Genomic DNA, 14,382 nt, shown 5'->3' with positions numbered 1-14,382 from the left:
TGTAAAAAAAATTTCTGTCTGCACCGGACATTTGGACAAAAATTTTAATTTCTCACGCAATTCGATAGATTTCAACTTGCTGCATTAGAATGTACATCCGATTTACCCATTCTAATGAATGTGTGTCCTTCGTAAACAACCATGGATCAACCACAAAAAAATAGCGTTTTATTAAAATTCTTTATGTGAAGTTGGCGCGGCAAGTTAGCAAACAAGTATGAATAGCAACGACACAGTAGGGGAAAAAGTATAAATATGGATGTAGTTATTTAAAAAATAATACTTAAATGGACGTCATGAATAAAATGTAAAATATGGGAATTTCGTCAACGAAAAGCGAAACTCATGCATAATTACCTCAGATAGGACGCAAAGAGTTTTTACTTATGATACAATAAATACAGTACAAAGACGTAAAAGATGTTTAAATCTTATTCAGTATTATGGCGCCCAACGTTCATAACACTCTAAAAAGACAAGCAAAAGCAGATTTGTAGTTAATTCAATAAACAATAAATCATGACAAATAAGGACCTAGCAGATGGCTTTTCTTCCAGCGTTACATTTACAGCCGATGACCGTATACAATTTCGTAAATATATTGAAAATTAAGTATATATGCTTCATTTTCGGCATTATATTCAAATGTTTGTATTTATTTTTCGGAAATCTAAAGATATTGGACTAAATCCCTGTTCGCATAAATATTAAGATTTTTACGATACGAAAATTTCCTGATTCGTTGCAAATAGTGGAGGGTTTTCAAAGTTCGGCCGAACATGCATTAGTTTTCAAAATTTCGGCCAATGATTAAACAATTAAAAAAAAAAAAAAAACACACAGATATATTCCATTCATGTTCTAAAATTTGTGGAAATATTGGCATGTGAGAAGTATCGACTGATTTGAAATCTTTCAGAGTTGGGATTATTTTGATTTGTATGATATAAATATTTCTATTTACAAAGTTTGGAGTAAATTGTAACGAGAGAGAAAAATATCCTTAAAGCCTTAATTCCAATTTATATTTTGATATGGATTAAAACCAAATACTCGATTTTAGATTCGAATTCAATTTTATATAATCGTTTTTTTTTATACCCTCCACCATACATAGTATGGAAGGTATATTAAGTTCGTCATTCCGTTTGTAACTCATCGAAATAATGATTTTAGACACAACAAAGTACATCTATTCTTGATCAGCGTAAAATTCTTAGACGATTTAGCCCTGTCCGTCTGTCGTAATCACGCTACAGTCAAAACGAATAAAGATAGGAAGCTAAAATTTTCCACAGATCTGTCTTTTGTCTGCAAGCAGGTCAAGTACGAAGATGGGCTATCCACGATTTGTTCACGATATCGTATAGCTCCCATATAACGGTACTCCTCCATATTCGGTATTTTGATGATTTTAGCCACATATTTTTACGCAATTGTCTGAAATTCTACACAAGGAGTTACTTGTGAGCAATTTACCCCTGAATGAGAATTGTCTATATAGGTCCATGTTATCGTATAACCACCATATAAAGATACCCCCGATATTTGGTATTTTGATGATTTTAACATTTCTCAATGGAATTGTCTGAAATTCCATACAAGGAGTTCATTGTGAGTACTTTACCCCCAGACGTAGATTTGTCTGTATAGGTCTACAATATTGTATATCACCCTAATATATCGGCACCTTTCGGTATTTGTAAGATTTAACTGAATTTTTTTGTAAATTTCCTGATTCGTTCCAAATAGTGGAGGGTATTCAAAGTTCGGCCCGGCCGAACTTACTGCTTTTTTACTTGTTAATCTACACAAACACTACACCGTATTCAGGGTATCATGTCTTTGTGCTTTGATGATCTGCATGGAATCACATTCTGAGTCGATTTATGCATGTCCGTCCGTCTGTCCATGTATTTTTGTAAACATGGTACAGGTCGCATTTATTCCCGATCCGGATAAAATTTTCCATAAATCGTTTATTTGGCCCAAGGACCAATCCTATTAGTGGTAAATTGTTGAGTATCGGTTCAAATTTAGATATAGCTCCCATATATATCTTTAACCGATTTCAGATTAATTATGCACCAAACGTGTAATATCAGCTCAAATGAAATGAACTGAAAATCGGTTCAGATATAGTTCCCATATATATTGTTCATTCGATTTTTTATATTTATATATAGCCCATCTTCGATATGCAAAGAGGTGTATAGTATCATAAAGTTGGACCGCCAGACTTTCTTTACTATTTTTTTAAAATGGTGGAAGAATCTAGATTGATCTATAGTTCCTTTTGATGATCTGCATAGAATCACATTCGATCGATTCATGTATTTTCGTCCGCATGTTCATGTATTTCTGCAAACAAAGTACAGGTCGCATTACCCGATCGAGATGAAATTTTGACAGATAAATAATAAAGGACGAACCCTATCGAAATTGGCGATAATTGGTGAAATTTAGATATGGCACTCATATATATCTTCGTCCGATGTGTCTCTTATTTTAATTTAATGTGTAATATAAGCCCAAATAGGATAAAATTTGGCACATGCAAATTGCAAATTAAGCCTATAAGCAAGTATGTCTAATTTAGTAGAGATCGGTTATTTGTTATTTGTCGTCATAGCCGCAATTTGCACTCCAAAACAACGATTCGGGAAATTTTGGTGCAAAATTAGTTTAGACAGTAAATACTAAACAAAATACAAAATACTTCGTAAATTTTAGTAGAAATCGATTCAGAGTAGGATATATCTCCCATGTATTAGCTCCTTCCCGTTGACATTGCTGATTATTTAAGGCAAATCTTGTATTTCAAAATCGTAATAAGTACGATCCCCTCTAGTTTGCTAATTGACTTCATAATAGACGAATTTTCAAAAGTGTTAATTTCGAAAAATACACCTTCTTAGAAGTGATCCGCTTGACTCCAAGAATCTAGATCCCCTCCTTAGCATTAAGTATATTTGGTATCTTTTAAGCACCAATTTTTTCTTTAAAATCGAATTTTGCAGAACTTTTGTCACACAAATTTATATTTCAAATTTAATAATTATAATATTCAGTACCGAGAATAACCAAATTTATTTTCATACACATACCTGCTTAGATGAGAAATGTTCAAACGCTTGCTCTTAAAAAATAATGTTTCCAAATCTGTTTTTGCAAAATCGTCAGGCTTAATCCCTTTATTGTTGTTTTTATAAAAAACAACGTTTGTATATTAGTGGAGAACGATGGTAATGTTTACCAGGGGGTTAGGCAGGGTTATAAACAAATCTATTAGGGGGTTAGGCAGGGAATAACTTGGTTTCGAAAAGAGCCACCAATCCTCATCAGTTCCCTTGTTTTTTGTCTGGGATATTCTCCCCAGAAGTTATTTTAAAAATAACTTCTATGACAAAAAACATTTATCTTTTTGAAAACGGTTCAGATTCGGATATAGCTCCCATATATTAAATGCAACAAATACTGTATGTTTGTCCGATTCCAATGAAAATTGGAATGGGTGACGGAATTTGGTAAAAAAAATATGGAAATCGGTTGAGGTTTTCATATACAGGGTGAAATGAAACAAGTAAAAAAGAAGTAAGTTCGGCCGGGCCGAACTTTGAATACCCCCCACCATTTGAAACGAATTAGGAAATTTTTTCCATTAAAAATTTAGTTAAAATATTTCAAATACATAATATCGGAAGGTGCAGATATATTCGGGGATATACGATATTGTGAAGCTATATAAACAAATCTATGTCTGGGGGTAAAATACTCACAAAGAACTCCTTGTGTAGAATTTCAGACAATTCCGTTGAAAAATGTGGTTAAAATCATCAAAATAACGAATATTGGGGGGTGCCGTTATATGGGGGTTATACGAAGACGTGGACCTATATAGATAATTTCAGGGGATAAAGTACTTACAAGGAACTCCTTGTGTGGATTTTCAGACAATACCATTGAAAATGTGGCTAAAATCATCAAAATACCGAATATCGGGGGGGGGGGGGGGTACCGTTATATGGGGACTATACGATATCGTGGACCGATATAGCCCATCTTCGAACTTGACCTGCCTGCAGACAAAAGACAGATCTGTGCAAAATTTTAGCTTCCTATCTTAATTCGATTTGACTGTAGCATGATTACAACAGACGGACAGGGCTAAATCGTCTTAGAATTTTACGCAAATTTCAAGCTAAAAGTACAGATTTTTTGCTGTAAAATCACAGGTCTTAATACTTTTAGTACTATTTTGTACGAATATCCAACAGCTTAGCCTTATTCCCTGCCTAAGAATTTTTTTTAATCCACATATTAATTGCAAGAATCTGGCCTTTTTGGGAAATGATAAGTATTCGAAAACATTACAAAAAATGTAAAAATATTAAAAAAATCAAAATTATAGAATTCCTCTGAAACAAGAACTCAAAAACTCCATTTACACATTCACATATATGGCAAAGGAAACCTTGTTTTGTGACATGTGGCAGTGGCCAGTTACACCTGTTCTTGCAACCTGGCATTCGGACGGCACTTCCATATTCAGATGATGAATGTTGCAGACAAGTCCACTTTTTTCCAAGGGGAACAAATTCTGTGTCAATGCCTGCAACCAAACGCAAGGCGATGCTAGCCAACTGGTCACTTCACCTTTCGTTTAGGCTGTCTAATAAGTAATTTTGGTTAGTGATTTGTAACGTTGCGCTTGATTTTGCTCAAAAAAAATTCAGAGCCGTAGTAAATCTGCACGGCCAGGTTATTTAACCGTAAGCTCTTTTCTTATTTTGGTTATGTGGACGAGATAATTTGTTAGCTACTCTTAAACTTGTTCAGTTCAGAGACACATAAAATCGAAAATTGCTTGGCTTTCGTTTGGCCATTGAAGTTCAATACAGCATTGCAACATTGATCCATGCAGTTGGTCGTTTGATCGTTCGGTTCGTTTCGTATTTGGCGGGCCTAGTGATTGTCGTTGCGTCCGCCTGTTTTTTTTAGTTTGTGGCCAAAAACTGGTCAGCATTTTTTGGTGGAAAACTTGTAGACTTTACTGTTGTTGTTGCTGTTGTTACATAAATTTGGTCAGTGGTTGTTGTAAGTTTGGAGTTTTTGGCGATTTGGTAACGATTGAGCTGAGCTATTGGTGGAAATCTGAGTTTTGCTGTTGTGTTCGTTGTTGCAGTTGCCAAGAAGTACCCAATTAATTACAATGTGAAAATGAAGGTCGTCCACAATAGCCGACATAATTGTTGGGTGTTGTTGTTGTAATTTTTGTTGTTGTTAATTTTTAATGGGATTAATTTTATTGACGTTTGAAAAATTATTTTTTTTTTTAATTGATTTGACAGGGAAGAGTAGATGGATCCGATACCTCTTAATATTTTCCGTGTCATTTGAGTAGCTTAGAAAATTTCAATATTAAAAGCCAGAGTACACATCATGTTAAAGTCATATGTAACATGACTTTTTGCACATGTATTAAATACATATTTGAAGCATGCTTTTAGGCACTTCCAGGAAACTATTATATCCATACTCGTATATCTATATTAATAGAAAAACAAGTAAAAAAGCTGTAAGTTCGGCCGGGCCGAACTTTAAATACCCTCCACCATTTGGAACGAATTTGGCAATTCTCAAAAACAATAAAATCCCTTAAAAATTCTGTTAAAATCTTAAAAATTCTGGATGTTGCTATTATATTAGGGTCTATACGACGACATGAACCTGCGTAGGTAACATTCGAAATCGAAAAAACTGCGAAACTTAAAAAAATCGGTTATAATGTCGATAAAATCAAAATACCGAATATCGGGAGGTACCGTTATAAGGGGACTGTACTAAGACATGGACCTGCACAGACAATTTTCTGTCGTAGGCTGTAGTGTCCATTACGAACTTCAAATACCAAATTTGAAACAATTCTGGTGAATAAATTCACTAAAATCATCAAAATACCGAATATCGACAGGTACCGTTATATGGGGGCTGTACGAAGAGGTGGACCTGCACAGACAATTTTCTGTCTTAGGCTGTAGTATCCATTACGAACTTCAAATACCAAAATTGAAACAAATCCGGTAAATAATGTCGCTAAAATCATCAAAATACCGAATATCGGGAGGTACCGTTATATGGGGCTATACGAAGACCTGGACCTGCACAGACAATTTTCTATCGTAGGCTGTAGTATCCATAACGAACTTCAAATATCAAATTTGAAATAATTCTGGTGAAAAATGTCCCTAAAATCATTAAAATGCCGAATATCGGGAGGTACCGTCATATGGGGGCTTTACGAAGACCTGGACCAGCACAGACAATTTTCTGTCTTAGGCTGTAGAATCCATTACGAACTTCAAATACCAAATTTGAAACAATTCCGGTGAATAATTTGGCTAAAATCGTCAAAATACCGAATATCGGGAGGTACCGTTATACGGGGGCTAAACCAAAACGTGTACCTACATGACCCATTTTCAATACCAAAAGTCCTGCAGACATAACATACATTTGAGCAAAATTTTATCAATCTACTTCAATTCGTTCGGAAGCTAGAGTGATTTTCACAGACGGATAGACGGGCGGACATCGCTAAAAACATAGAATTTTATGCTGATCAAGAATATAAAATGTGTATTTCGAGTTGTTACAAACGGAATGACAAACTTAATATACCCTCCATAGTATGGTGGAGGGTATAATAACGTAATTGACTATTTGACTGACATACAAACGATTCATCAACCACCTGACGAAACGGCTAATGCTAGAATCTTGAAATTTTGCTTCGAAGGCTTGGTTTTTGGGAAATTCGCACTAGAACGGCACGAAAATTATTAAAAGGTACTAAATATGGTACCCTTTGAGTTTGAGGAAACAGTAGAGCTATAACTCTTCAATTTGAAATGAGGGACTCTTTTGGAGTGTATGATACATGTACCAAAGTAGTTTTTGGAAATTCGCACTATAAGAGTAGGTAAAGTACTAAAATGTGCAACATTTGGTACCATTTTGCTTCATGTGAACGGTTAGAGCTAAAAAATTGAAATTTGGAATGGGAATCAAGGTTGAAGAGTAGAGTCGATGCAATGAGGAGATAGTTTTGGAAGTGTGTACTCATGTATAAGAAAGGTACTAAACGATACTAAATTTAGTACAATTTAAATTTGGAGGAACGGATGGAGCTGGAATCATAAAATTTCAAATTAAAATTACTGGCGGAGTGTAGGATTGGAATATGGAGGAAGTTTTCAACATTTTTATACGAAAAGTACTACTGAACCCATAGAGATGGAATTGTGGAAATTAGAAATAATATTAATAGTTTTGGAAATTAGTACTTATATGTACTAAATAGTACTAAGTTAAGTACAATTTAAATTTTGGTAGAGCCAATAGATTTGGAATCCTGAAATTTGAACATAAATATTCTATTATACTGTATGATGTAGGTAGTTATGAAAAATTGCACTTAAGTGTACTAAATGGTACTAAATTTGGTACAATTTGGATGTGGGTGAACCAAAAAAGTTGGAATGATGAAATATAGAAATTATTGTAGGACTATTGTAGGAATGCATTGTAGGACTGAGGATGCGGGTAGTTTTTGGGAAATTCGTACTTATATGTACTAAATGGTACTTATTTTGGTACAATTTTAATTTTGGGTGAACCGGTACAGTTGGAATCCTGAAATTTGAAAATAAGATTTTTATTGGACTCTATTATGTAGGTAGTTTTGGAAATTCGTACTTATGTGCACTAAATGGTACTAAATTCGGTACAAGTGAAATTTTTGCAGAACCAATAGAGTTAGAACCCTGAAATTTTGAAATAAGATTACTATTAAATTGTAGGACTGATATATAGGTAGTTTTGGAAATTCGTAATTCTATGTACTATATGGTACTAAATTTGGTACAATTTCGATTTGGGTAAACCGATAGAGCTGAAATTCTGTAATTTAGAAATAAGGTTACTATTGCACTATACTATTACAATGGCATTGTAGGACTAAGGTATGTAGGTAGTTTTGGAAATTCGTACTTAATGGCACTTATTTTGGTATCCTGAAAACTGAAAACAAGATTACTGTCGGAGTGTAGAATTGGGATATGTAGGTAGTTTTAGAAGTTTGTACTTTTATGTACTAAAATGTACTAAATAAAGTATAATTAGTATTTGGGCAAACCCACAGGGGTGGAGTCCTAAAATTTTGAATTTTGATTACTGTGGGAGCGCAGGGATGGGCATATAGGGAACTTTGGAAATTCGTACTTATGTGTACTAAATTGTACAAAATTTGGTAAAATTTGGAATTTTGATGAACCAATGGAGCTAATATCCTGAAAATTGGAAATAAGATTACTATTGGAGCGTAGAATTAGGATATGTAGGAAGTTTTCGTAAATTTAAATATACTGTATAAATAAATATACTGTATAAATTAGAATTCGAATTTGGGCAAACCAACAGGGGTGGAATCCTAAATTTGGAATTGGGATCAATGAAAATTCGTACTTATAAGTATATGTATTAAATGGTACTTAATTTGGTACAAACTGGAATTGTGATGAACCGATGGAGCTGGAATTTTGAAATTTTGAATGAGAGTCACTGATGGAGTGCAGGATAGATGCACCAAAAGGTTATTGGAGGTTCGAACTTTAATGTTACGGTACTAAACATCTAAAATGGTACCATTTGGTATTATGTGAACGGATAGAACTTGAAAAACTTGGTATGATAATCAAGGTTAAAAAGTAAGTTTTATGTTAGATGATGTGAATGTTTGGGATATGTGTACTCAGTGTGCGAGCTGCAATAAATGGTACTAAATTTGGAACAGTTTAATTAAGCGCGGTAATTTGGTATTGGATGAAAAGAATCCTAAAATTTGATATTGAGGTCTGTCTTGGTATCTGGAAGTGGTCTTGAAAATGTGTACTGTTTTTGTACGAAAATTACTAAATGGTACTAAATTGGATATTGGGTGAAGGTACCAAATTTGATATGATTTGATATTGGGTAACCAGCTAGTGCTTGAAATCTAAAATTGTTGTTTTAGGGTCGATGTTCATATGTAGCCTGGACATTTGTACTGTTATTCTACGAAAAGTAAAAAATGGCACTAGATTTGAAATTGTCTAAAAGGATAGCGATAAAATTCTGAAATTTGATGGTATCTGTGTTCGAGATTTGGCGACGGTGCGAAAATGTGTACTATATTTGTACGAAAAGTACTAAATGGTACTAAATTTGGTATTGGGTAAAGGAATAGAGCTGGAATCCCGAAATTTTATATTGGTATCTGAAATTGTGATATGAAGGTAGTTTTGGATATGTTTACTGTAATTGTACGAAAAGTACTAAAGTGGGTATTAGTTGAAGGAATAGAGCTGAAATACTGAAATGTGGTTAAGATATGGAGATATTATAGGAAATGATTACTAAAATTTGAAAAAGTACTAAATGTTACTAAATTTGGTATGGGGTGAAGAAATAGAGCTCGAATCCTACTGAGGTCTCTGTCGGTATCGAGAATTGACATATGGTGGTGGTCTTGGCAATGTGTAATGTTATGTGCGGAAAGTACTAAATGGTACTAAATTTGGTATTGGGTGAAGGGAAAGAGCTGAAATCTCGAAATTTGATATTGAGGGTTTATTGGTGTTGGGATTTGAGATATGAGTGTGGTCTTGGAAATATGTACTGTTATGATAGGAAAAGTACTAAATAGTACCAATTATGGTATCAAATCCTTAAAGTTGATATAGATGTCACTGTTGGTGTCTGAGATTGATATATAGAGGTGGTCTTGGAAATGTGTACTATATTTGTACGAAAAGTACTAAATGGTACTGAATTTGGAATTGGGTGAAGAGATAGGTCTGAAATCATAAAGCTTGATGTTGAGGTATCTGTTAGTATAAGGGATTAAAATATAGAGGTGGTTTGGAAATGCATTCTATATTTGTAGGAAAATTACTAAATGGTACTAAATTTGGTGTTGGTGTTGGGTGAAAAGATAGGTCTGTAATCCCGAAATTTGATATTGAGGTATCTATTAGTTTTTGGGATTGAGATATGAAGGTGGATTTGGATATGTGTACTAAAATTATACGAAAAGTACTAAGTGTTAGTAGTTTTGGTATTGAGCTAATGTATAGAGCAGGATTCCCAAATTTGATATTGAGGCTTATCTTAGTATCTGTTGTTTAGATCTGGTGGTGGTTGTACAAATGCGTACTATAATTATTCGAAAAGTACTAAATGGTACTAATTTTGGATCAGTTTTGACATCTAGGATGGAGAATGTAATGGTTTTGGATATGCGTACTAAATATTACCAAATTTGGAATTTTTATTACTAAATTCTATCAAATTGAAAAATTGTGCAATTCCGAACTGTTGGAACGAATCTAAAATTTTAAGGTGGATTTTTGGTCATGAAGTCTCGGACACTTGCTAGTAAATGAATAAAATTGTTTTCGTATACGTGAAACTGGCAGAACTAATGATGATCTGAAAAAAAACATATGCGCTAGTTTCCGCTCGCCCATTTCAGTTAAGAACTTCCACAATTTAAATAAAGTGCTAAACGAATTTCAAACAAACAAATAAACAGGTGTTGGTGTCGGTGTCGGTAGTGGCACTTCACAGCCAAATATTAAATGGTAGAATCAACAAAACGGTGTCAAGGTATGCAAAAAGCTCCAGTACACCGGCCAACACACATATGACACCAATTGCGAAATATGTTCTAAACGTTTTGTTCAAACATCAGAATTTTTATTTTCTCACTCAAGAAAAATTTGGTTTTTGTCCAAAATGTTGTTGTTTTTTATTTAATTTGTTAATTTTTAGCAATTGATGTTAAATTTTCGGCAATTCATTATCGTAAAATGACTGCATCATGTTTTTTCTTTACTTTTTTTTTGTCGAATTCTTAGTTCTCAACATGATTATGCAATTGCATTTTGAACACTTGTTGAAGGTCATTTGTTTATTACAGACAATGTTGCAAATTTGATTTTTATCTTTTTTAACAGTTTTGTTGTATTTTTTTGTTTTTGTTTTTTAATTGCAGAAAGACACACATGTTGTGGTGAACACATCGCTGGGTAAAATTCGTGGTCGTTTCCAAAAATTCCGCTCAGGTGAACGTGGTGGCTACTATAGTTTTAAGGGTATCCGTTATGGCCAAGCTCCAGTGGGCGATAGAAGGTAAGTGAAATATTTCAATTCTATACAGGTAGAATATTGAAATTTGTACTGATAGAATACTAAACATTAGAGTAGTCATGTATAGACGTTTTTAGAACCGTCCATGGCCCTATAGGCTAGGTAACTGTATTAATTCAAAATAAACATAAACAACTGAAAAAGCAGATACGTTCGGCCGGGCCGAACTTTGAATACCCTCCACCATTTGGAACGAATTTGGAAATTTTCAAAAAATAAAATCCTTAAAAAATTCTGTTAAAATTTTAAAGATACCAAATGTAGCCGTTATATTGGGGTCTATATGACGTGGACCTACATAGGCATTGTTTCTCATAAGCCATTACAATATTCAAATTGGAAACTTGAGATAAACGGTGAATAATGTAGCTAAAGTCATCAAAATATCACATATATGGGGGTACCGTTATATCGGAGCTTTGCGAAGACCTGGACCAGCATGGACAATTTTCTGTCACAGGCTGTAGCATTAATTACGAACTTCAAATGCGACATCTCAAACAATTTCGGTGAGTATTGTACCTAAATTCGTCAAAATGTCGAATATAGGAAGGTACGAAGACCTGGACCTGCATAGACAATTTTCTGTCACAGACTGTAGTTCCCATTACTAACTCTAAATACGTAATTTGAAACAATTCCGGTGAATAATAACGATAAAATCATCAAAATATCGAATATAGGGAGGTACCGTTATATAGGGGCTATAGGAAGACGTTTACCTGCACAGACAATTTTCTGTCTTAGGCTGTAGTATCCATTAAGAACTTCAAATACCAAATTTGAAATAGTTCCGGTAAATTATGTCGCTAAAATCATCAAAATACCGAATATCGGGAGGTACTGTTATATGGGGGCTATATGAAAACGTGGACCTAGTGGCAAAATAAACATGTGTGCAAAATTTTAGCTATATATCTCAATTCGTTCGAAAGATAGCGTGATTACAGCAGACAGACACACAGACAGACAGAAAGACGGACGTGGCTAAATCGTCTTAGAATTTTACGCTGATCAAGAATATACTTTGTTGGGTCTGACATGAGTATTTCGAGAAGTTACAAACGGAATTACAAAATGAATACACCCTCCATAGTATGAGGGAGGGTATAAAAATTAGAGAAGTCATGTATAGAAGATTTTGGAACTGTCCATGGACCTATGGGCTAGGTAACTGTATTTATTGAAAATAAATATAAAATCGAATCAAAGGCTATAGCCGTGCGGGGCCATCCATGTGTTATCCTACAACACTACAATATGGTAGAAGCCCCTCTATGTCCAAATCCATTTTGGAAGATTTCGCTTTTAAAATTATGTCACGATGCACTGTCCAGATATTATCCTTAGCATTTTTACCAGGGACATTTGCCCAATATTGACGCATTCCGTTGTGCTGTTAGTTGTTGAGGTCCATTTAACAGCTACAAAGAACCCAATGGTCATCCAAAATGCTAGAATTCTTCTGTGTTCTTAACTCTCCTCTTAAGCGTGTCAATTGGCTTCAATTGTGTGATCAGGAAATTTTTTATGCTTTTGGTCCATTTAAACACCCAAATATATTTCGGACATCTTTGAAGACAATAGGCCTAGCCCTTCTGAGCCTAACCTTGTGAAAATTTTCGTGAGGATCGGACAATAATTGCAATCGCATGCGATAAAAAATATGAATCAATAAAAAAATGTCACAAAACACCACAAAATCTATATCAACATCATTATTGGCATATTTTTATCCGATTTTCAGATTTTATTCTTTTATGCCAAGAAGGTATTCTGAATTAACAAAATTTGTCAAAATCGGTCCAGCCATACTTGAGATATAAGCATTCTAGCTATCATCGCCTTCATTTGTATAAGCACATTGTATATAATTCGCTATATATATATATGCGCTATATTTACTATCGGCATCTACGTAACGGTCAGATTTGACCTTTTCGTCTATTTGTAATTTCGTCGGGATTAAAAATATTCGCGGTTTAATGGAAAATTTGAATTTTTTGACAAATGTTATAGTCTATTTTAGCCACTAACTATTACCCGATTATCATCAAAATTGGAAGGCTTCTGCCTAGCCCTAAGGTCTAAGTGGCAAAATTCAACCCCTAAATATTAAGCGATCATCTCCAAAAGCAATAGGCTTATCTGCCTTTATCCCCACCTCTATTCTAAATTTTCCTAAAGATCGGGCCATAATTGCGACCTATAGAGTGATTACAAATTAACATGGACAGACGGACGGACATACATACATAGCTAGATCGACTCAGCTCGGCGAGATAGGGAGATCCACTTTCCTATGTGGGAAACCAATATTTCGAGGTGTTACATAATTTTTAACCCAATCCAACTTATAATACCCCCAACAGATTGAATGTAGGTCACTATGTATTTTTATATTTATATTGTCGGGCAAAGTTAAAATGTTCGGCAAAATTTGATTTAAAAATATTTTACTTTTTTAGTACCAAACAAGTTTAAAAGTATCAGTCGAGGTTTGCAGATATATTTCATCTTCGCAACAGATCTTTTGTTAGCAAAAATGTTTGTATGTGTAAAGAGAGAGTTGGATGTTAATTTCGCCGTCTTGAACCTTATCTGGGGGAGGTGCCAGAAGCAATAGTCCGATCCATACCACCTTTAGAACATATCTTGTCTTGATGGAAATATTGACATGTACCAAGTCTGAATGGAAACGGATGTTAATTTCGCTTTTTATGAGCTTCATGGGTATTCAAAATTTTGACCCTTTGTGTTGGAGGTACCAGAAGGAGTGGACCGATATATCTCATCTTCACACCAGATCTTGTGATAGTAGAAATATTGGGATGTGTGAAATATGAATGCTTATTTCGGATTTTATGATCGTTTTGGTTATTCAAAACTTTGACCATTTGTAGGGGGGAGGATACCAGAAGGAATGGTCCGATCTCTACCATATTTTTAACAGATCTTTTCTTTATGGAAATATAGAGATGTGTCAGGTCTGCGTGAAATCAGATGTTAATTTCTTCATAAATATTCAAAATGTTGAATGTGATGTGTGTTATTTAAAGACAATTAGACTTTTACATCTCATTTTATAGGAATTATAATTATGCAAAATTTTGATTCTTTTTGGGGGGAGGT

General features: G+C 34.2%; 1 protein-coding gene across 5 annotated transcripts in view; it reads left to right on the top strand.

The window, feature by feature from the left end:
- LOC101893731 (juvenile hormone esterase) overlaps positions 1–14,382 on the top strand; it is a 58,032-nt gene that overhangs the window by 36,367 nt on the left and 7,283 nt on the right. For all 5 annotated transcript variants that reach the window (XM_059132343.1, XM_059118007.1, XM_059132339.1 and 2 more), the window contains one exon: positions 11,096–11,232. In XM_059132343.1, the coding sequence (XP_058988326.1) occupies positions 11,096–11,232 (137 nt within the window). The remainder of the gene's footprint in view (positions 1–11,095; positions 11,233–14,382) is intronic.

This window comes from Musca domestica, unplaced genomic scaffold (genome assembly GCF_030504385.1).
Source record: "Musca domestica strain aabys unplaced genomic scaffold, Musca_domestica.polishedcontigs.V.1.1 1, whole genome shotgun sequence".
Classification (NCBI taxonomy): Eukaryota; Metazoa; Arthropoda; class Insecta; order Diptera; family Muscidae; genus Musca; species Musca domestica.
The sequence above is the reverse complement of the archived record's forward strand: the minus strand, read 5'-3'. Positions and strand labels throughout refer to the sequence as shown.